General features: G+C 46.6%; 1 protein-coding gene across 4 annotated transcripts in view; it reads right to left on the bottom strand.

Moving 5' to 3' along the window:
- The window catches only part of ABCA1 (ATP binding cassette subfamily A member 1), a 148,623-nt gene that overhangs the window by 39,495 nt on the left and 87,427 nt on the right, over positions 1-21,701 (bottom strand). For all 4 annotated transcript variants that reach the window (XM_055124798.1, XM_055124811.1, XM_055124802.1 and 1 more), the window contains exons 10-20: positions 19,740-19,879; positions 19,334-19,450; positions 14,598-14,795; positions 12,573-12,778; positions 11,818-11,994; positions 9,919-10,141; positions 6,810-7,031; positions 5,228-5,432; positions 4,067-4,180; positions 2,167-2,338; positions 6-137 (exon numbers count right to left, since the gene is read on the bottom strand). In XM_055124798.1, the coding sequence (XP_054980773.1) occupies positions 6-137; positions 2,167-2,338; positions 4,067-4,180; positions 5,228-5,432; positions 6,810-7,031; positions 9,919-10,141; positions 11,818-11,994; positions 12,573-12,778; positions 14,598-14,795; positions 19,334-19,450; positions 19,740-19,879 (1,906 nt within the window). The remainder of the gene's footprint in view (positions 1-5; positions 138-2,166; positions 2,339-4,066; positions 4,181-5,227; positions 5,433-6,809; positions 7,032-9,918; positions 10,142-11,817; positions 11,995-12,572; positions 12,779-14,597; positions 14,796-19,333; positions 19,451-19,739; positions 19,880-21,701) is intronic.

Here is a 21,701-nt window from a genome sequence, read left to right as displayed (position 1 = left end):
CTCACATGTCAAACAGCACGTTGTGCTGGGGACAGACACCCAGGTTCTGCCGGATGGTGCTCATCTCTGAACGAATGTCCTTCCCCAGGATGTAGGCGGTGCCTGAGGTGGGCGGGAATAACCCAGTCAGGATTGACCTGAGGAGGAGAGTTTAAGAGAGCCGGAGTTAGCATTCATGGCCCCTTCACCAAATAACACGGAGTGGCCAAGCTTGAGCTGAGTAAAGATTTCATAGTCGCAACAGAGAGGAAAATTCCAAGCACACGTTATATCTGCTCACATCCTGGCCACTGGGATGAAATGGACTAATCTGGACAATCCATTTCAAAAAATACATATACTTTCATGGGTTAGGCAGGAGGAATTTTGTGAGGTTTTTTGTTTTTGTTTTTGTTTTTTTTAATTACTAACACAATACAGTCCTCCACTCTATTAGCTAAACTATGGAAGACAAGCTATCCCGCCCACATGGCAGAGCCTCGCAAGCTACCTGTGGCATATTCGATATGCCAAAAGCAGTAACAACAAGTCTCCCAATGGAGACATTATTGGTGCCCGCTCTAGCAAATTGATGAGCAATAGAGTGACAGTGACACTAACGCAATGCTCATAAATAATGATTTTGCATTGATAACAAAAGGGATGGAGAGAGAAAAAATGTAGACAGTCACAACTCCAAATACACATCCTGTGCAGTAACTGAAAGGCACCCAGGCTAGCCGGGCTCCTATGACCCAGATTCTTTTCAGAAACCACCCACTTGAAGGGAATCTGTGGGTCTGGGACGGGATGATCAAAGAGCCAGTGTCCAGCCGCTTGGAACATCTGCTGAGGGACAGAGGTCCTGGAACTTGCTACCACCCACCCACAAATTCAACAACAAAAAAACATTCATAGTTCAAGCTTCTGCCCAAACCAGCTGGAAAGGAAAACCTGGCCCAGAGCTGTCCCGGTCAGAGACTCCAAAACCCTGGCAGAATTCTGGAATCTACACGGGAAAGGTCACTATAAGACCCCAGCCTGTTTTGAGTTAAAGAAATAAAACCTAATAAAAACTACCACTTGAAAAGCACTTGTGTTTAAAAATTGTGTTTCTTATTAAATACAAGGTTCAGACAGAAGCTAAGCAAGGAGGACGTGCAGAGGAACTCACAAACTTCTTGCCCGCACGCCTGGCTGTCTTCCCTGGGGCCCCTCGGAGGGGATGGGCTCCAGCTTCCCTCCCCACCCCAAGCAGAGCTCCTGGTGGCCAAAGACCACCGACCGGAACCTAGCTACAGTCATGCTCAAGGCCCCTCTCCACACGTTCGGACGGCCTCATGCATGAAGGTACTGGCAGAGGAACCCAGATGTGTGTAATCCCATCAACGGCCAACATCCAGAGAGACTTAAAGGCAAGCTCTCAGAAGAGAGTGATGCAGAGAGTCTCTTGCCCGCACGCCTGGCTGGCTGTCTTCCTGAGGGCCCCTCAGAGGGGATGGGCTCCAGCTTCCCTCCCCACCCTGAGCAAAGCTCCTGGAGGCCGAAGACCACCGGAACCTAGCTACAGCCATGCTGGAGGCTCCTCTCCACACATTCAGACAGGCCTCATGCATGAAGGTGCTGGCAGAGGAACCCAGGTGTGTGTAATCCCATCAACGGCCAACATCCAGAAACTTAAAAGCAAGCTCCCAGAAGATATCTTAGAACCTACTTCTCCCTCTGGGAGAAACTGGCAAGCTTCTGAGAGTTTCCTGCCCACATGGGACAGCCCTGCAAGCTTCCCATGATGTATTCATATGCTAAATCCAGTAACAAGCTGGATCTCATTCCCCTGACTCTGAAAGAGCCTCCAGTGTGACATCGTTGGGAGGGCCAAGTCGAGAGAGACTTCTAAGATCTCAGGGAAAGGATGAATGGAGAGGTTACTGAGCCCACTAGAGAAATCGATAATTAATGGGATTTTGTGATCGTGATTTCTTATTAATGTATTTTTTTAATGAGGGGTCACCAGGGCCATAGCCAGCAGTGCTCAGGGTGTGGTGCTGGGGATCAAAACCAGAATCTCACACATATGAGACATATACTCTCACTCGAGCTGTATGTACTCTCCCCATGCTCATCACCTAACTGTGCTACCAAAGCATCCCAGGGCTGAATTCCGACAGGGCCACACCCACTTCTTACATGGTAGTGGTCTTCCCGGCTCCATTGTGGCCCAGGAAGGAGGTGATCTGTCCCTCATAAAAGTTCAAGGCCAGGCCATCCACAGCCACCTTCATGCCGTCTCGGTAAACCTTCATCAGATTCTGAATGGACACACCCAGCTTGAGGTGTGTGGGTTCCTCCTCCATGCAGACTATGAAGAAAACAGACAGAAAACAGCAATGAAGCCACAGTAAAAACCAGGAAGTGCAGGGTCATAGACAGGAGCCTACGTCTGCACTCTGAATGTTGTCCCCTCTCTGTGGGCCCTTTGGATTTCTTGGAAAGAAAGGCGGGGTGTGAACATTTCTTTCATTAGGGTCTAGTTAGGCAGCAGAGTTACTGATGGGAATTCAACAACAACAACAACAACAACAACAAAACACTCATAGTAGATTAAGGGCTGGGTAGGGGAGACTTGGGAAGCAATTAAAATGTAGGATGCTGACAGATGTTTAAAAAACAGGTCGAGAAAGATGCCACGGAACTGTGGTATACTACCTATCTATGAAAAAGGCATGAGCTATTGCTACAAAAACACTTTGGGTGATCTCAAAGGAAATATGTTGAGTAGGCTTCACTTAAATCACATTCTGGAAAGAACATCAAAGCAGAGGACAGACTGATTTGTTGGCTGGTGTCAGAGATGGGAAGGAATGGAGGTGAGTTGAGTATCTGGGAGGAGCAGAGGAGATTTGTGGTGATGAAATAATTCTACACCTTGGCTGAGGTAGTGAGTCACATGGATCTACAGATGTGAGCAAAAGACTGACCACAAACATGCATGAGTGCGTGTAACAGGATGAAGGCTGAAGGATGTCTGTGAAATGTATCAAGGTCATGATTTTGGTTTTTCTGTTACAGCATAATTTTATGCAAGGTGTTAACAGCTGGGATAACTGAGTGAAAGATCATCTAGCCCGATACATTTTGCAACTTGCTGAGTGAAATCATTTTTAAATAAAAGGGGTTTGTTTTTTGTGGATGTCAAGGAATTTCAGAGAGAGAGATGCCAGGAATGCAAGGAGGTAAGGGATGTGGAACTAGATCTTGGAGAGCAGGCATGTAGATGGCAGGAGTGTTGGCGGACAGGTCATAGTACACACAAAGACAGAGAGGAATGAAAGAACACGTATGCTTCAGCAGCTGTGAGCAGCCCTAGGTGAGTGCCAGATAGACGAAGTGAGAAAAGGTGGCTGTGGAAGAAGAGGAGGAACAACAGGACAGGCAAGACAACAGCAGGCAAGGGCTGTTACAAGATGTCTAGTGTCCCGGCTAAGGAAGATCACACTGCTGATGGCGGGAGGCACCGAATAGCAGAAAAGGGTTGTAATCGTCACTCAGAAGGCTCCACTGCACTGTTTCTCTCTTAGGACCTAAGCAAACAGCCCGAAAGTCTTGTGAGCTGTGGGCATTGCGACCAGCAGCTGGGAGTCAAATGTAATGAATGGGGGAGTCCGCTATGAAGCACAGGGCTGAGCTCTGGCTGCCACTGGCAACACCTACACAGGTGCCAGCAGCCACCATCATAAGGCAGGCCATGAGGTGATGGTACCACGGGCAAGAAAGTCCTGCCTCTTCCTTCTGTTAGGAGAGGATAAAAAGTCTGCATGTGTGTGCACGCACACACAGGGGAACCGGAGAAGGAAAAAGTCGGTCAAATAAAAACCCACCTTCCTGAAAGCTAAGAAAGCAAAGAAAATGCCACTTGGTGAAAAGAAATTGTCCTTCTGTGACTCCCCAGTTAGTGCTTAGTGAGCAGCACTGGATACAACAGCACGTGAGCCTCTGCAAAGGGGCATCACTTGCTATTTCTCAGTCCCTCAACCCTATCCAAGGACAAGACCCACCCCTTGGCCCCAGTGGGGTTGACAGCACTTACTCTCCGTTGCTCCCTTCTGGCTGGAATCAGGGGGGCTCTTCTCAGCACATTCCTCCCCAAACCAGTAGGACTTGGTGCAGGGAAAATACCAGGGCCTGGGAATCCCATACTGGCCTGAAAGCAAAGCACATGTGTGAGCCAAGCTGACCAACATCCAAGTATTCCCCAGGTATCCAAGCCAGACCCACTCCCTCCTTTACATAGTCTCTGGAGATGGAACAGACTGGAATGGAGGAGGGGCAAAGAGGGTGCATGCTTGTTGAGACTGTCTAAGTAGAGCACATACTTTGCATCTCTTGGACTCCAACAATGACACCCAGAGGCAGGCATCATGCCCCTTTTAGAGAAGAGGGAAAAGCAAGTAGTCTACCTAAGTTCATGTGGGCAGTCACGACTCAGAATCTGAATCCAGATCTGCAATCTGGATCTTTAGAGATCCAAACTGCATCTCTAAAGCAGCGAGTTCAGGTAAAGATAACAAACTTTCCATGTATACTACACTGAAGGATACACAGGAGGCACACCAGAACGTGTTAAATCTTCATCCCTAGAATTTGATCTGAGTGGAAATGTACTCAAGGTAGGTATTGGCCGAAGAGATTTATTAAGGGAAGCATCAAAATGAGTCTCTAGGAATCCTGATTTGATTAAGTCACTGGCAAGGGCTTAGAGCCAACAAAACTGATTACGTGCAGCTACACTCTACACTCAGGAAACAGAACCTCTGCTTATGCTACTTAGGGGGATACAGAATTAGAAAATTGGATCAGCCCTGGGCTAACTGACCCGGTGTGACCCGGTAAATTCATCTCTGAACACCAACACTCCCAGGAAAGTTATTTCTTTGAGTTCTCTCACTGGCAAACAAATGATAACATAACTCATACCAAGTAATGTTTGGAGAACTGAAGGCACCAAAATATCAAAAACCCTAGGTGCAGTGCCTGGAGAATGGAACTCATGAATAAAGGATTCTAGCAATACAAAGATTCGTATTTGGACCGTCAGCTGCATCTCCTTGAATATTTTGTCTTCCACAGGCCTAAAGGCCGAGTCTTTCCTAGGAATACTCCCCTGGTCCTGCAGAAATTCCAGCACCCAACGAGGAGAGCTCTGCCCTTCCCAAACTGATGACTTAATGCACCTGGAAGCTCCGTGTACCTGGAAAGACGGCCTCGATGTACCAAGTCATCACCCCATACAGGAAGGTGTCGAACAGCATCATGGTGACTGAGGTGGTGAGGTTGAAGCCATCTCCCTCCACGGGGCTCTCAAAGAGGTTGTCCCACTGGACCCCGATGCCCTGCTCCTCAAAGAGGGCAAAGTACTCGCAGCCAAACCCGAAAGCCACAGGAGACAGCAGGCTCTGTGAGAAACAGGCAAAAGTCATTCATCCAACTCCTTGTCACTCCCATTTTTCTATCATTTTCAATGTAAATTCCACCTGGAGAAATTCTAATTTGCAAAATGGATCAATTATAAGATATGGAAGTGTTCGCCTACGGAATCCCTGGAGGAGCCTGGGCTCCTGGCAGCTCAGAAACTGGTTCTATTTATAACTGCTCATTTCAGAAACACATGTACATGGGTGGGGCTGGAGGGGGTACTTTTAGAGTGTTAGACTTCCAAAGATGCTCAAGGACTTACAATCCTGCACTCCACACACACAGGTCACATTCGTAACTTTCATCAACGTTCTCTCCGTGAGATTACTGATGGCTCCGGGTCAGAGGATGCTGATGCCAAAAGCATACAAACTGAAGCCTCTCAGAGGACAGTGTGCCCGGCACTTATCAAGCCTTGCACACCTTCGAAGGCCCCTTCTCTTCCATACCAGATAAGGGAGGGCTGAAATCAGGGACTGCAGGGGGGAGGGAGAACGACTCCTCCATCTTTAATCAGTTCAGAAACATATTACTCAGAGAAAACTTCACACTGGACAGGATTAAGACTAGAGTTAAGATGCTCTCCAAGGACAGTAAATACAAAGGCCAGGGGGACTGTCCCGTAGCTGGAAGTCTGCTTCATGAGCGGAGGGGAGAAGGCAGATGGAATAGAGAAGGGATCACGAAGAAAATGATGGCTGGAGGAATTAGTCGGGATGGGAGATGTGTGCCGAAAGTAGATAATGGACCAAACATGATGACCTCTCAGTGTCTGTGTTGCAAGCCATAATGCCCAAAAGTAGAGAGAGAGTATGGGGAATATTGTCTGCCATGGAGGCAGGGGGAGGGTGGGAAAGGGGGGCATATACCCGGGATACTGGTGGTGGGGAATGTGCACTGGTGGAGGGATGGGTGTTTGGTCATTGTGAGATTGTAACCCAAACATGAAAGCTTGTAACTATCTCATGGTGATTCAATAAAATTTTAAAAATTAGAAAAAAAAATGCTACCGGACCTCAGAAGGTTTCCCTTCTCTCTGTAATTTGTGCCTTTGTCACAGGCTGACTTTGGCCCAATGTGGCCTAACAGAGCTGGAAAATCTACTGTGAAGGTGCACCCCAAGGTGCCCACCAGGCTCGCTCCAGGGTGAAATCTGGCTCTTTGAATAATTCCCAATCCCTGGGACCAGCCTTCACAGACAAACAGTGGAATACACAATCCTGGTCTTCACTATCGAGTCCAGAGCCCAGCAGGGAGCTCCAGGGGACACCTGTGCACTTGGACCACAGAGAAGAGGGGAGGGGAGGTGCCAGGGCGGCTAGAACTGCAGCTCCTGCCCAGTGGCCAGAGCTACCCACCACAAAGATCTTGAGCATGAAGCCCACGTGGTCCTGCCAGGCCGAGCACAGGACGTAGGGCAGGTACAGTGTGAAGTAGATGATGCCCCCGCAGGCAGCCGCCAGGTTGGCTCTGGAGAAGAAGGTGCTGATGAAGAAGCACTGCAGGATGGTCACCACAGCAAACATGGACAGGAAGATGAACACCACGCTGGGGTCGCTGTACGGCAGCAGGTTCCCCAACTGCAAAGAGAGAGACCCATCACCCGTGGTGCCTCAACCAGCGAGCGCACTCCTGCACGCTCCGAGGAAGGGACCTTTCGTCCTCATCTCAGAGACAATACAGTGGGAGCACGCTGTTCATTCCTCTGAGGAAGAAACCCACATGGAGGTCAGGGGTATAACTGTCCTACTGCCAATACACTGGAGTGACAGGGAGTCAAGGAAAGAATTGTGTCCAGGCTAGATTTATCAATGTGTACAGTGGCCAGGGGGCTTGCCTTGCATGCAGCTGACTTGAGTTCAATGCCTGGCACTCCATGCGATCCCCTGAGTCCTTCCGGAAGTGATTCCCGAGCAGAGCACAGAGTTGGGAGAAAGCCCTGAGCACAGCCCCCACAAAAAAGGAAAGAATAGTGTCCAAATTTGGGGCTGGAGCGATAGCACAGCGGGTAGGGTGTTTGCCTTGCATGCGGCCGACCCGGGTTCGATTCCCAGCATCCCATATGGTCCCCCGAGCACTACCAGGAGTAATTCCTGAGTGCATGAGCCAGGAATAACCCCTGTGCATTGCTGGGTGTGACCCAAAAAAAGGAAAGAAAAAAAAAGAATAGTGTCCAAATTTGATATTCATGATGATTCCGTTTTGTTCTCATTTCTCCAAGTGAATAAACTTTACACCATTTCTTTTTTTAAAAAAGAACTATGGATCTTGGCACCAATAAGAGACTTCTACATGACTTCTCCGTCCTGAAGTCAACAAAAGTAGCCAGGAAATCTTAATGTTCCCTTGAAAACCTGCCACGGGTTCTGCATGGCCACAAGGATGTAGCCCCCTGAGGACCTTACAGGTAGCTCTATACTCAGTTTACTCTGTGTATCTGGGTCTATCGGATATGGCAGCATGCAGTTATCTCATCATGATTCTCACCAACCCAACACAGAAGCAACCCCTGACCACAGAACTCGGCTACTGTAGTCAGGAACCAAGCAGACTCTACTGTTAGACAATACTTCTACTCAGTGAAGCCTTTGAGTTTCACTATGTCTAATGGCCACTTAGCGAGGATATGATAGGATCATACACGTGATCTACTTAGAACAGTTCATGGGAATCAATTAGTGCTCATCTATAACCAACAATGACTAGTATTAAATTAAATAAAACTTGCGGCCCTTTGCATCGATCCCCACTCTTTGCTCATTAAAAACAGTTCTTCTTCACACGGCACATCCTTAAACAAAATGAGTGTGGAGAAGGAATTTGTCATGAACCTATGAATGTTTACCGTGACGTATTCGATATGCCAAAAACAGTAACAACAAGTCTCGAAATGGAGACGTTACTGGTGCATGCTCGAGCAAATCAGTGAGCAACGGGATGACAGTGATACAGTGATACCTTAAACTCAGACCCACACTGTCAAGAAGTTCCTTCAAGAAGGACCTGCTCTCCAGCTGTGGGCAGGGAGGTGTCAATTCCGCCGGATTTGTCACAGTTGCCTAGAGCCTTTTAGCTCAGAGACACACCCGTCACTGACTGAAGGATGTGGGCCATCAGGGAGGGAGGCCTGGGAGGATCTAAAGGGCTGGACACGTGGACTCACTGAGGAACAACTCGGACAAGCTATATCTACACTCCAGTACACCCATGGGCTTGGTCCTGGGTGGAAATTCTGTAGTGAACTTCCTGCAGCCCATACCTGCATCCTTCCCCTCAGTCCCACAGATGCTGACCCGAAAAAATACCCAGGGGTCAAATCCTTTCTCAGCCCACAATATTATCAGAAAAATATTATTTTTCTGATTATGCCTTTTAAAAATTCTGGCAGTCGGGCTGGAGTGATAACACAGCAGGTGGGGCATTTGCCTTGCACACAGCTGACCCGGCTCGATTCCTCCGTCCCTCTCAGAGAGCCCGGCAAGCTACCGAGAGTATCTCACCCGCACGACAGAGCCTGGCAAGCTACCTGTGGCTTATTGGATATGACCAAAAAAAAAAAAAAAAAAAAAAACACTAACAACAAGTCTCACAATGGAGACATTACTGGTGCCTGCTTGAGCTACTCGATGAGCAATGGGATAATAGTGACAGTGACAGGAGTAGCTCCACAGCACCATCACGTATGACCCACACCCTTACCTCCCACTCTTCCCACCCCACAAAAAAAGAACAAAATAAACAGAAACATTTGAAAAAAAAAGGGGGGGGGGCTGGAATGATAGCACAGCGGGTAGGGCATTTGCCTTCGGCCAACCTGGGTTCGATTCCCAGCATCCCGTATGGTCCCCTGAGCACCGCCAGGGGTAATTCCTGAGTGCAGAGCCAGGAATAACCTCTGTGCATCGCGAGGTGTGACCCAAAAAGCAAACAAAATTAAAAAAATAAAAAAATTTAAATTCTGGCAGAGAAACTGTAACCTTTCAGAGTTGAAGAGATAGGCACAGCACACAAGGCATTTGTCTTACACGTGTCTGAACCAGGTTTGACCCCTGCTACCTTATATGGTCCCCTGAGCTTCGAGAGGAGTGATCCCTATGCATAGAGCCTAGAATAAGACCTGCTGGGTGTGGTCCAATCCCTCCAAAATTTTTTGGGGCAGAATTCCCATTAATAAACCGAAATCACTCTCCGATGTTGTTGTGAGTCCCTACCAGACAGTGTGGTGTCACTGAGGAAGTGTGGACCTGAACCCAGCACCCAGGTTCCTGGTACTTAGTACGTAGCCAGCTGAGTTGACTGGCAAATCAGGGTTCCCCTCTGAATCTGCCATCACTGACTATAAAATTAGATTGCAGGAAACATGTATAATCGCTTCCTACTTCAAGCCTTTTTTCCTTTCTTCTCACATCGCCTGTGTTGAACTGTTTCCGAGTTCCCTGGCCAGGAGGAACAGAGAGGGAGCCTTACCTTCAGGATGACCACCAGCAGGCCGGCGCTCACGAGCAGGGGGATGAGGCTGCTGATGAACCAGCTAAACCACAGGATGCCGTTGTCCAGGCCCATGATGCGCATGGTCTCCTTCAGCCGCGCCTCCTTCTCGTACACGATGCCCTTGATGATCACAGCCACGGAGTAGATCCAGGCCAGGGTCATGAAGAGGGGCATTGAGCGGCTCACCACCCTCAGGAAGCTGGGAGACCCCAGGAAGGGGGGTGGGGAGAATTGAAGATGAGCATGAGCAAGGTCGAGTGCTCAGGTCTCCGGGCGAGATGCCAGACACCAACAGAAATGACCCGGCGGTGGGCAGGCCCTCCGGACTCTGAAACACTGGGGTGAGCAAATGCTTCACGGACAGTGCACCAGAGTGATAAATGTTTAACTACCCATAGGGCGTTTGCCTGACACACGGCCGACCCAGGTTCGATTCCTCCGTCCCTCTCAGAGAGCCTGGAAAGCTACTGAGAGTATCCCGCCCGCACGGCAGAGCCTGGCAAGCTACCCGTGGCGTATTCAATATGCCAAAAACAGTAACAACAAGTCTCACAATGGAGACGTTACTGGGGGCCCGCTCAAGCAAATCGATGAACAATGGGATGACGGTGCGACAGTGCTACAGTTATCCCATGTTATCAAGCCAAAATTCTTTGGACAACTCCATTAGTACCTAGGTATATTGATATGCCATTAAATTAAATGTGGCTTATTTTTATGTATGATATCAAAAGATCAACTCTCTCTTTTATGAGAATTCAACACCTCCAAGGTTATCTCTCTGCTGACTTAGCTCTCATCATAGATAAGGCGCAAGTGTGGTCCAGGAAGCTCCATGAGTAATCGTTCAGATTCCAAACTATCCCAGGAAATGCTGTGATGTTAAAGGGGCAAAAATTCTGGACGCTGAAATTCAAGGGTACTGTACTGCTTAGGCACTTCATGGCTATGTCATAATGGGGCAAAGGCTTTTAATACTTCTGATCTCCCCTCAGGTGTGTGTGGAGACACCCTGTCTAGAGTAAATGTTGGTTTAGGAGGGTCTTTGGGAAAGTCCTCCTTAAAGGGGAAAAATAATTTATTCCTGGGCGACCTGAAAAAAGCTAAAGTGAGCCAAGCAAAGAACTGGCTGCTGAGTGCAAAACAAGAGAGCAAATGCCAGGAAGGAAGCCCCGTGCCTTCTGCTCTCTAATCTTTACATACCACACACACTCACACACATGCACACACACATACACAAATATACACATACACACACAAACACACACACCATGACAACAGAGAATAAGAGTGTGTTCAAAGTTTGGAGGGCATTGCAGAATTCAAATGCCTGCAGTAACTATACCCTCGCCCTTATGTCTTACAAGACATATGAGCCAATGGTAGGGCCTTCACAATGAGAACTGGGCAGCCGTGTGACTCAGGGCTAATGGTAAAAAGATCCTGCTCAGTTTTATTTGTATTACTGCAAATGCAATGCCAGGTTTTGTATGTGTGTGTATAACATGTACTTGCTGCTAGCCAAGGACTACACAAGAGGAAGGATTGCCTTGTGCGTGCATGTGTGTCTTTCTGTCATGCAGCTAACACTGTCAACTGCCTACTTCTGAGTTATTTCCAAAAATCCTCACGGGATATCAAAAGCAGTACCTGACCAATATCATCACACAAAATAAACTCAAATAAAGATAGGTAAGGCCCAAGAATCGTCCAGGAACCTTTTGTGAGTAATCCTTCAGATTCCAAACTAACACAGGAAATGCTGTGATGTTAAAGGGGCACAGAGACTCTAATGCCCCTGAGTTTATGTGTGATTGTGTATGTTTGTGCACGATTTCTCAGGAAAAAAAGGCTGGTGGCTTGCTGGAAACTTACATGTCATCAACGTAGCAAGGGTACGGCATCTGCTGAACATAGACCCCAGTTTTCTTCTCAGTGCCAGTGAGCACCCTGATGATCGCCTGTTCCACTATGTCCTGCAAGTAGGCAAAGCCACCCCAGACGTACCGCATATCTTCAAAGGGGTCAGCTCGAGGACCAGGGTCCCAGTACCTAAATCCAAATCACAGGTGGTCAAGCATTCCAAAAATCCAAATCACCCAAAATCCCAGCAATACAGAACTCACGCCTTGATTTTGTATTTTACTTTCTAGCTGTAAACATATGTATTTTTATGTAGATACAATCAGAATATGTAATGGCATGTAATTTACTAGTTTAACTTTATCTTCTTCACGGCCTACCTAACATTGCACCAAACAGACATACGAAAATTTATTTGATCATTCCCTTTGTATAATGATGGGTTGCTGGTTCGTGTGAAAATAAATAGTGCTAAAATGTCGAGCTTAAATTCCGTTTTGTTTTTTTTTTTACTTTTGTTTTCTGGTTGACTTAATTCCTTAGAAAGAATGCCCTTAAGTAAAATGCTGAATCAAAAGAAAATGACAGTTTATGGACTTTGAGATAATACTTTTCTACACTGAGTGTTCCAGTTTCAAAATCAGGCCACCAATTTACTTTCTGCTGAAATTCCTACCAAGTTATTAGATAAAACAGTGTCTCTAGTCCTATTAGCTTAACTGCTCTTGACTCCCCACGTCTGACTTGAGTGATGGGATTCCACTTACGCATCTTTGATCTTATTTGTCCTCTCCACATTGTCAATGTCCATTCGGATCTTGTATTTGACATGATGAGGCAGCTCCGCACTGCCGGGAGCAATTCCCGTAAACACAATACCAGCCCAGAACTTCCTCTCATCCAGCAGCTCCATGGACTTATTGATGAGTCGAACCTCCGTTGCTGTTGCTTCAAGCTTGTTCAAGTTGACACACTGATGGGAAAACAGCCTTCATGAGAACCCTGACGGTCAGGGAAACAGGCGGTCGCCAAAGTAGACTCTATCCTCAGAGGAAAGGGCCCCCACATGGAGTCATCCTCAAGGCTACTATTCTTCTCTAATACTACTCTTCTCTAATGGTCTGAGAAGAGACCATTTTGTTCTGTGACTGCTTTAATGACAGGTAAATTGTACTGGTTTTTGTGAAGGGAAAGTGTTTGAAGCAATGACCTCATGCCTGATTTTCTTCTATTTTCTGAGCAATTTTGAGTCCTAAAAACAAACATGGAACCCCCCCCTCTCTCTCTATATATATATATGTTGTTATTTATATATGTACGTAACATATATAATGTATACACATGTGTATACATGTCTAACACATATGTGTTATGTAAAGCACTGTCGTCCCGTTGTTCATCAATTTGCTCGAGCAGGCATCAGTAACGTCTCCATTGTGAGACTTGTTACTGTTTTTGTCTGATTCTTTTTTTTTTTTTTTTTTTGCATCACACTTGGCGATGCACAGGGGTTACTCCTGGCTCTGCGCTCAGGAATTACTCCCGGCGGTGCTCGGGGGACCATATGGGATGCTGAGAATTGAACCCAGGTCGGCCCGGTGCAAGGCAAACGCCCTACCCGCTGTGCTATTGCTCCAGCCCCTGTTGTTATTGTTTTTGGCATATAGAATACACCATGGGTAGCTTGCCAGGCTCTGCTGTGTGGGCAGGATACTCTCAGTAGCTTGCCAGGCTCTCCAAGAGGGACGGAGGAATCAAACCCGGGTCAGCCACATGTAAGGCAAACGCCCTACCTGCTGTGCTATATATGTTATATATAACAGATGTATGTTATATGTGTTGTATATTACATATAGATATGTATGTCACACACATACATATGTGTGTTATATATGCATATCCATACACACATATATGTATGTGTATATATGTATGCATGTGTGTGTGTGTGTGTGTGTATTGCAGTGCCAAGAATTGATTCCAGGGTCTCACTTCCGCTATCACTGAGCCACATCTCTGGCCCTATTTGTTCCCTACTAAATCATACAATTTTCCATATGACGTTCTCTTCTGAGGGAAGGGGAATGTTAGGCCAAACCTGGCTGTGTGTAAGGGATACTCCTGATTCTGTGCTAAAGAGTCATACCTGGCAGTGCTCAGGGGACCATATGTGGCACCAGAGAGCAAACCAAAGTCAGCTTAATTTTTGCATTTTCTCTCCAGTCTGTACTAAATTCTTATTATGTAACTTGTCCTATTAGAATTTTTAAAGTTCGGGGCTGGAGACATAGTACAGTGAGTGGGTAGAGAGCACATGCCCTACATGCAACTGACCTGGATTCAACCCCTGACATGCCATATGGTCCCCCAAGCCCCACCAGGAGTGATCATTGAGAGCCTCAACAGGTGTGGCCTAAAATGCGAAACAATAATACTGATTTTTTAAGTTTCTCAAGAATGCCTTTTCCAGTGAATGCCTTGTTCCTATTAGGGACTGGAATATCTAAACGAATGTAAAATTGAAATGTAAAATCAAAAGGACAGTGGAGAGATACACTCTTGAGCTAGATCAAATAAAGTTAGTGTTAGGTCTTCTTATTTATTCATACGATCGTTCAACTGATACTTAGTACATACCCTTTGCACACCAATCCCCGTGTTAGTTTTGAGGGACACCACACTGTAAATACAACTGTACAATATTTCTAAGCTTTCCCTCGATCTGAACCTTATTGCATAACCTCAGGGAGAGCAACACAAGCCTTTTCTCAGGATGAAGAAACCACTCTCACCTCCATGAATCGGGATATGGTCTGGACTGCCCGGTTGGTCTCATTGAAGGCTTCTCTCCAGGTATACACAGAGCCATTAGTGGACTGGACATCTTCCGGGTGCTTGGCCAGAAATGTCACAATGTCTTTGGCTGTCCAGCCTAAGCCATCCAAACGCTGTTCCCAGAAGTGTTCGTTGCCTCTGCTGTCCAAGAGAGTCTGCCGGGACAACGGAAAAAAGGGACAAGGACTAAATACCAGTTACACCCTGGCGAGCACTCTGACACACAAGACCCTTTCACTTGTCGTCTCAAAAGGTCCAAAAGGTCGTCTCTTTTCATCTGCATGGAAGACTTTGAGGTTGTTGATAACAGTCCCATTGGAAGATTAAAATACAAAGGGGGGGAAAACGATTCTTTTAACCCAGATTGAGTCATAAAGCTAATAGGCATGGAGCTGAGTCAAAGAGTCAGATCATCTGAATCCTGAGTCCCTATGTTTTCTCCTATGTCAAGCAGCCTGGCCTAACATTATTAACCTCACATATAACATCCACCACCACCATCCCTACACAATACAACAGATGCTGGCAGGCTGATCTGCTGCAACTCACACAACCCCATAAAAACAGTTATCTTTAATAGGTATCCTTATTTTTTTCCTAGGGGAAAGAAGATTCAGAGAGTTAAAGTCCCCTGACACCAGGTAGGGCGTTTGCCTTGCATGCGGCCGACCCGGGTTCAAGTCCCAGCATCCCCTATAGTCCCCTGAGTACCGCCAGGAGTAATTCTTGAGTGCAGAGCCAGGAGTAACCCCTGTGCATCGCCAGGTGTGACCCCCCTCCCCCAGCAAAAAAAGGCAAGAAGATAATTTCCCATACAACTCTCTCTAAACTAAACACACTCACTTTTGTTACTTAACTAAAGAAAGTAATGCTATTATCAAAATAAGTGAAAATTTAAATTTTCCAAAGGCTGAACACGTGGGGCCTGAAGCAAAGGAAGCCTCTCCCCTATGGTGTGTTTCCTACTTGGCCAGTGTGGAAGATAAAAACAAATACTCTGGTCCTTAGGTCAGATGATGAGGGCTGAGCCCTGCAGAGAAATGTCTCCAGCAAGATGGTCAGCTTCAAACCCAACCCGCAGCAAAGGAGCAGCTGCCTTTTCCCCAGTACAGCGTTGAGGGGGGAAATGAAAAGCTGACTCTACTGAAACGGAATCCCCCACGGACCAAACACTGTTAGTTTTTATATTGTTCTTCTTTCTACTAAGAGTATAAGCTTTCTTCCCCCATGTGGCTTTCTATTTATTATGTTAATGATAACATAATGATTCGACAGAGCATAGAGATGCTAATTTTATTAACTATTCCCATACAGCTGGTTGGAGATTGCACAGCGGGTAGGGCGTTTGCCTTGCACGCGGCCAACCCAGGTTGGATTCCCAGCAACCCATATGGTCCCCGGAGCACTGCCAGGAGTAATTCCTGAGTATATGAGCCAGGAGTAACCCCTGTGCGTCGCCGGGTATGACCCAAAAAGCAAAAAAAAAAAAAAAAAGTCTCACAATGGAGACGTTACTGGTGCCCGCTCGAGCAAATCGATGAGCAATGGGATGACAGTGACAGTGATTCCCATACTGCTAAGCATCAAAGTCAGTTTCTACTCTCTCACTATGGCAACTGTTAGAGCAATAACATTTCTTCTCAGTAAGTTTTTAAAAATTATTTCTGTTGGGCACGGATTTAGAGTAGGGTATCTGCCTTGCATGCAGTGCATGTGGCTAACCTGGGTTCTATTCCCTGCATCTCATATGGTTCCCTGAGCCCCCACCAGGAGTAATCCCAGAGTACAGAACCAGGACTAAGCTCTGAGCACTACTGGGTGTTACCCAAAAATTAAAAACAAATAAAATTTATTTCTGTAGGATACATTCCTGTTGGGACATGGAATGAAGGTGCACAACACAGGACTTTTTAAAGACTCAGACCCTTTTCATTTCAAGTTGCTTTTCAATAAGGACTAACAATTGACATGGTTATCGGGAAGATGTATATATTTCTGTTAACATATACACTGATCCTCACCAAAGTTCACCAGGGCACTGTTTAGCAGTTCTGAAATGGCTTTATTTGGAGACTTGAACCAAACAACAGAAAAAAGAGCCAAGTGAAGACAAGAGGTATTTTGGGGTCAGGTCTCCCCTGCTGAGGTTTACTGGTGGGCGGTAAGGCCAAGGATGGCAGCAAGGACATGAGAAGTGCCCATGTGACCACTTACACCGGTGTACTTGAGGGACCCATGGGACTCAAGATCAGGCTTCGGAATAGGAACCAGAGGGAAAATGCCTTGAGAACATTAGATTAAACAGAGAAGTGTCTCAAGCTCTATGGGCTAGTGTAATGGATGTAGCCAGAGGCACAGACAGCAGAAACAGAAACTGCCGCAGAGCTGAATAGAGGCTTTGGGAGTAAAGGAGGGTCAAAGAGTGCAGAGTTTCAGTTATGCATGATGAGAAGATTCTAGAGACTTATTATGCAGCATGGTGACTTTAACAATACTGTAGCGTGTACTTGAAATTTGCTAAGAAGCAACTATATAAGGTAAGAGGTATACTAATGAGCTTAACCGTGATTATTTCTTAATTATATGTATAGCAAAATATCAAGTTGTACGCCTTAAATACATTTTATTTATATTTGTTAATTATGCCTCGATAAATGTGGTTAAAAAAAAACAAACATGAAGGCCAGGGAAAGAGCTCAGAGGGCTGGGGGGGCGGGGTTTGCATTCAGGAACCCATGCATTGAACCCATGCATTGAACCCATGCAATTCCATCCCTGGCATTGCGTGGTTCCTATCAAGCACCTCTAGGAGTGATCCCTAAGCATTGCTCATGTGTACATCCCAAGTAAATAATTAAATTTATGATACAAGCAACCCCCACAGAAACAGAACTTTTAGACATAGTCCCAAGCACCAGACACAAGGCTGCAGGGTGGGGGCGGAGGGGGCGTGTTACAGAGAAGCCCATGTTGTGGAACTCAGCCCCTCTAGAAATAAATAAAATGGAGGAGGGGTCTTCAAGATCTGCCTGCCAACTATGACTCAGTATCTGCAACCTACCGTCTCCTGCCCTCCTGGTTCTGGTACCCACTAGTCTAGGGGAGATCCCCACCACCTACCACCAGTCTTCCCCACCCACCAGATTTCTTGACCCTTCACTGAACAGGTTTCAGCCTGGTGTCTGCCTTCCACCTTTCTGCTCTTCAGAAGGGTGGACATATCAGAGTTTATATCTTTACAGTTTCCCTTTGCTAGAAACTTTGGCATGTCCCCCCGAGTTGAGAGCAGAAGTCCTTGACGTGACACACACGGCCCTCCACACCCTGCCGCATCTTCCCTCTCAGCCGCAGCACATCTGTGTTGCCTCAGCAGAATTCCTCATGACATGCCTTGCCTGTGTGCACAAGAGACTTTTCCTGTAAGAACTGGAAGCCTATGAGTTGCTAGGATGACCAAGTCAAACTTTCCACTTAACCACAGGTAGAAGCATCTCTCTTGCCACAAATCAAAACTCAGAAGGGGCACCTTCCCCAGGGACCATCATCATCCTATGAGGAGCAGAAGGCAAGGAGCCCAACAGGCAGAAATGTAGATTCCATGGAGAAGACCAGGAAGAAGAGGCCTCCTGCAATCACAACTAGACTTAGGGTGCAGTCTGTGCCCAGACCAGGTGAATACCTCAGAGAGGAAATTCTAGAGCCTAGAAAAATCTCATATATTAGGCCACAGGATGTGATGACTATTCGTCACCGTACTAATTATTATTCTTTTTTTTTTTTTCACAAAAGTTCCTTGGTTTTTAAAGGCTCAAATTTAAACATTCTGCAAATGTAATGAAACTAGTGCAACCAAGGCAACTTTAGCTGCCTCATCATATGCAGGACTCCTGGAGATTGTCCCTCATTTGGTGTCAGGGAACAGTTCTAAACCTGAGAGTAACTCCGAGGTAGGTACTCCCTTTAAACTCCTTCTGGATCAATAAAGACTGAGACGAGAAACCTGACCAAATTCATTCCTGCTTCTTAATGAGAACAAAAACAAAAAAGAAGGCGCCTCCCTCACCACTGTGGAGATAGGAAATCGGCTAATGATTCTGTGATTCAGCCCAAGGCAGGAATGACGTGATTCAAATGGCATGCAGGCTGCGGCAAGGGAGACAATCTGTTCCTGCTCTGACTCCTCCGCTTTTGAATCCAATTTTCTGTAGAGCACTTATCCCTTTCAAGCGCTTCTGAGACGCTAAGCGCAATTCCCCTCTACATAGTAATGGGGTCTCTGCAACTCAGAGCCTTGGGTACGAGTATTGCAGACCAATCTACAGATCAGACAAGGCCTTTATGCCCAGACATTTGCCCATAATCTACCAAGACATAGGAAAGGCTACGTAAGAGTTATGTTCGGTTCTAGACTCAGAAGTGAAAATAATTAGGACCCCAAATCACCAAACCCTTCCTCAAAACATCAGCCCTTACCAAGTTTCTTAGAAAACGGGTCTGCCTCTCAGGTACACTGACATACGGGAAACGGTTATCTTCTTTATCACCTACCAGGTGATAGCTCTGAGCTTCAGTCATGCGCAATATGTCTACCCTGCATTCACATAAAGATTCTCGTGGCATCGTTTCTGAGACAGTGACCAGAATTCCCCTCTTGAGAATCAAACAGGTGCTTGGCAATCAAAGGAGGACTCACCCGAACAAGGTCCATTTCGGAGCTGCTTTCCATGAAGGTCCAAATCTTGGGGCTAAGCTCTTCCCACATGCCTTCCAGATCATGAAACACGGCCAATTCCTGGAAAGTCTTATTCACCTAAGCAGTCAGGTAAGCGGAGACAGAAAAAAATTCATTCTCTTCCGTAAAAGCTGCTCCAGTGTCCACTCCTCCCCTTCTCCAAGGATGTCTGCTGACTGTTACGATTCAAGTACCCAAGGCCCATCACAATCAGCTGGCCTGGCGCAAACTTGAGGTTCTCCCTCTTAGGAAAGCCCCAAAGCACCTTGATAAGCCTCAATATACTCCATCCAGAGCCATTTTTACTTTCTTCACCCGTCAATGTAGGAGGATGCTATAGAGGAATTCTGGGGGCCAGGAAGCTTACCTCAGCCATCACCTGCCTTGTGGCTGGAGTGTCAGGTGTATACAGGATCTTCCCGACCAGCAGGGGCTTGAGAGCTTTCCAGATGATCCGAGAGAGAGGACTGGACTCCAGATTTTTCATCAGATCATTGCAGTGAGGAGCTAAAAAAGGTCAAAGTTAAATATTTAGACGCATGCTGAAAGGCTTGGAGGAATGGACAGGACTTTGCAGCCGGCCCGCCAGTACTGGGTTCAAATCACAGCTCTCCCTCTTAGGAGCTATGTAACCAATAATGATTATCTGTTTCTCAATTGGCTCTCTGTGAAAATGAAGCTAACTGCACCTGGGTGGCAGAGCCGTGAGAAAAATGAACTGAGATGTTATGTGTAGAACCCCTAAAATGATGGCTAATAAACACCAGAGTTACTTATAATGCTGATGGAAAACTCACAATTGAGGAAATCTAGAAAAAGGTTTTACTTTGTACAAAGCTGCGTAATTTGATTCAGACCCAATCTCACCACTCTGCTTTCAGAGACAACAGAAGGCTGAATTCAGGCTTCAATGTTCAAGCCAAAAAAAAAAAAAAAATCTCCTTAATTAATAGGCCTCATCACAGCATCTATATTCAATGCACTAAAAATCAAAATCTGGAAAATCCACAATCCGGAGCTATAGTACAGTGGGTACGGTGCTTGTCTTTCACATGACTGACCCAGGTTAGATTCATGGCACCCCATATGGTCCCACAAGCCTGCAAGGAGTGATCCCCGAGCACGGTGCCAGGAGTAAGCCCTAACCATCACAAGGTGTTCCCCTACCCCATTCCTCCTCAAAGAATGTCTAGACCATCTCTGGGGCCAGAGCAATAATGTAGCTAGTAGGGTGTTTGCCTTGCACATGGTGTTTGCCAAACCCAAATTCAGAGCATCCCATATGGTCACCCAAGCACCTCCAGAAGTAATTCCTGAGAACAGAGCCAGGAGTCATCCCTGAGCATCCTGGGTAAGACACCCCCCTCCCGCCCCCGCCCCTGCAAAAAAAAATAGCAAAAGACAATCCAAAAACTGAAAAATCCCAAGTGATAACAGATAATCTTGTTCACTTACACAGAAGGATTTCCTGCATTGTTTTTAAATTTCCTTTTGGGCTCTCAGTAGCCCCTGCATGCAACACAGACAACATTTTTAAAAGGAGGATTTGAGCACGTTTCTATTGGCTGTAGAAAGGTTTGGGGATTGATTTGCAAAGCAAGGGAGCAGAGAGAATGGCATTTCCTATTACCAGCTCTAATGCTATCCCCTCAGGCTAGCAAAGCAATCGGCCCTGTCTGGAGCTCTTTCCTCCAGAGGAGAATAAAAGGTTCTTGTGTTACAGGAACGCACAGGAAGCTGTCCTAAAGACATACCTGTGGTCAGAAATGGAGAAAACTCCCTTGCATTATGTTTTCAAGGGAAAAGACGGGCATTGTCTCCACTGTAACAGCGGCTGCTCGCTGCCACCAGGCATAGATCCCCACAAAACACTCCTCGTGTGGGAGCAGATATGAAGTTACACGGCTCTTTAGCACAGCCTTGAAGCGCTGAGCCATAGACAAACGGCAGATCAAAGGCACAGGTCTGCGGGCGCGCATGCCACCGTGAGCAGGCAGCTTCCGGGCGGGCAGTGTGGTTCACACCACAAAAAGCTGACAGCAGGCCTGGCTTCGACCCAGCTCCTGAGAGTAAGAGACTTGGTCACTGAGCCTCTCTGAACCAAGAAGCCTCTAGAACGTGAAGTTATGAAGCCTTAGCGACGAGGTTCAATATAACAGGGCTGGAGTGATAGCACAGCGGGGTATTGCACGCGGCCGACCCAAGTTCGATTCCCAGCATCCCATGTGGTCCCCTGAGCACCACCAGGAGTGATTCCTGAGTGCAGAGCCAGGAGTCACTCCTGAGCATCACTGGGTGTGACCAAAAAAGCAAAAATAAATAAATAAAT

This window comes from Sorex araneus, chromosome 1, assembly GCF_027595985.1.
Source record: "Sorex araneus isolate mSorAra2 chromosome 1, mSorAra2.pri, whole genome shotgun sequence".
NCBI lineage: Eukaryota > Metazoa > Chordata > Mammalia > Eulipotyphla > Soricidae > Sorex > Sorex araneus.
Note: the sequence above shows the minus strand (reverse complement) of the source record. Positions and strands in the feature narration are given on the sequence as shown.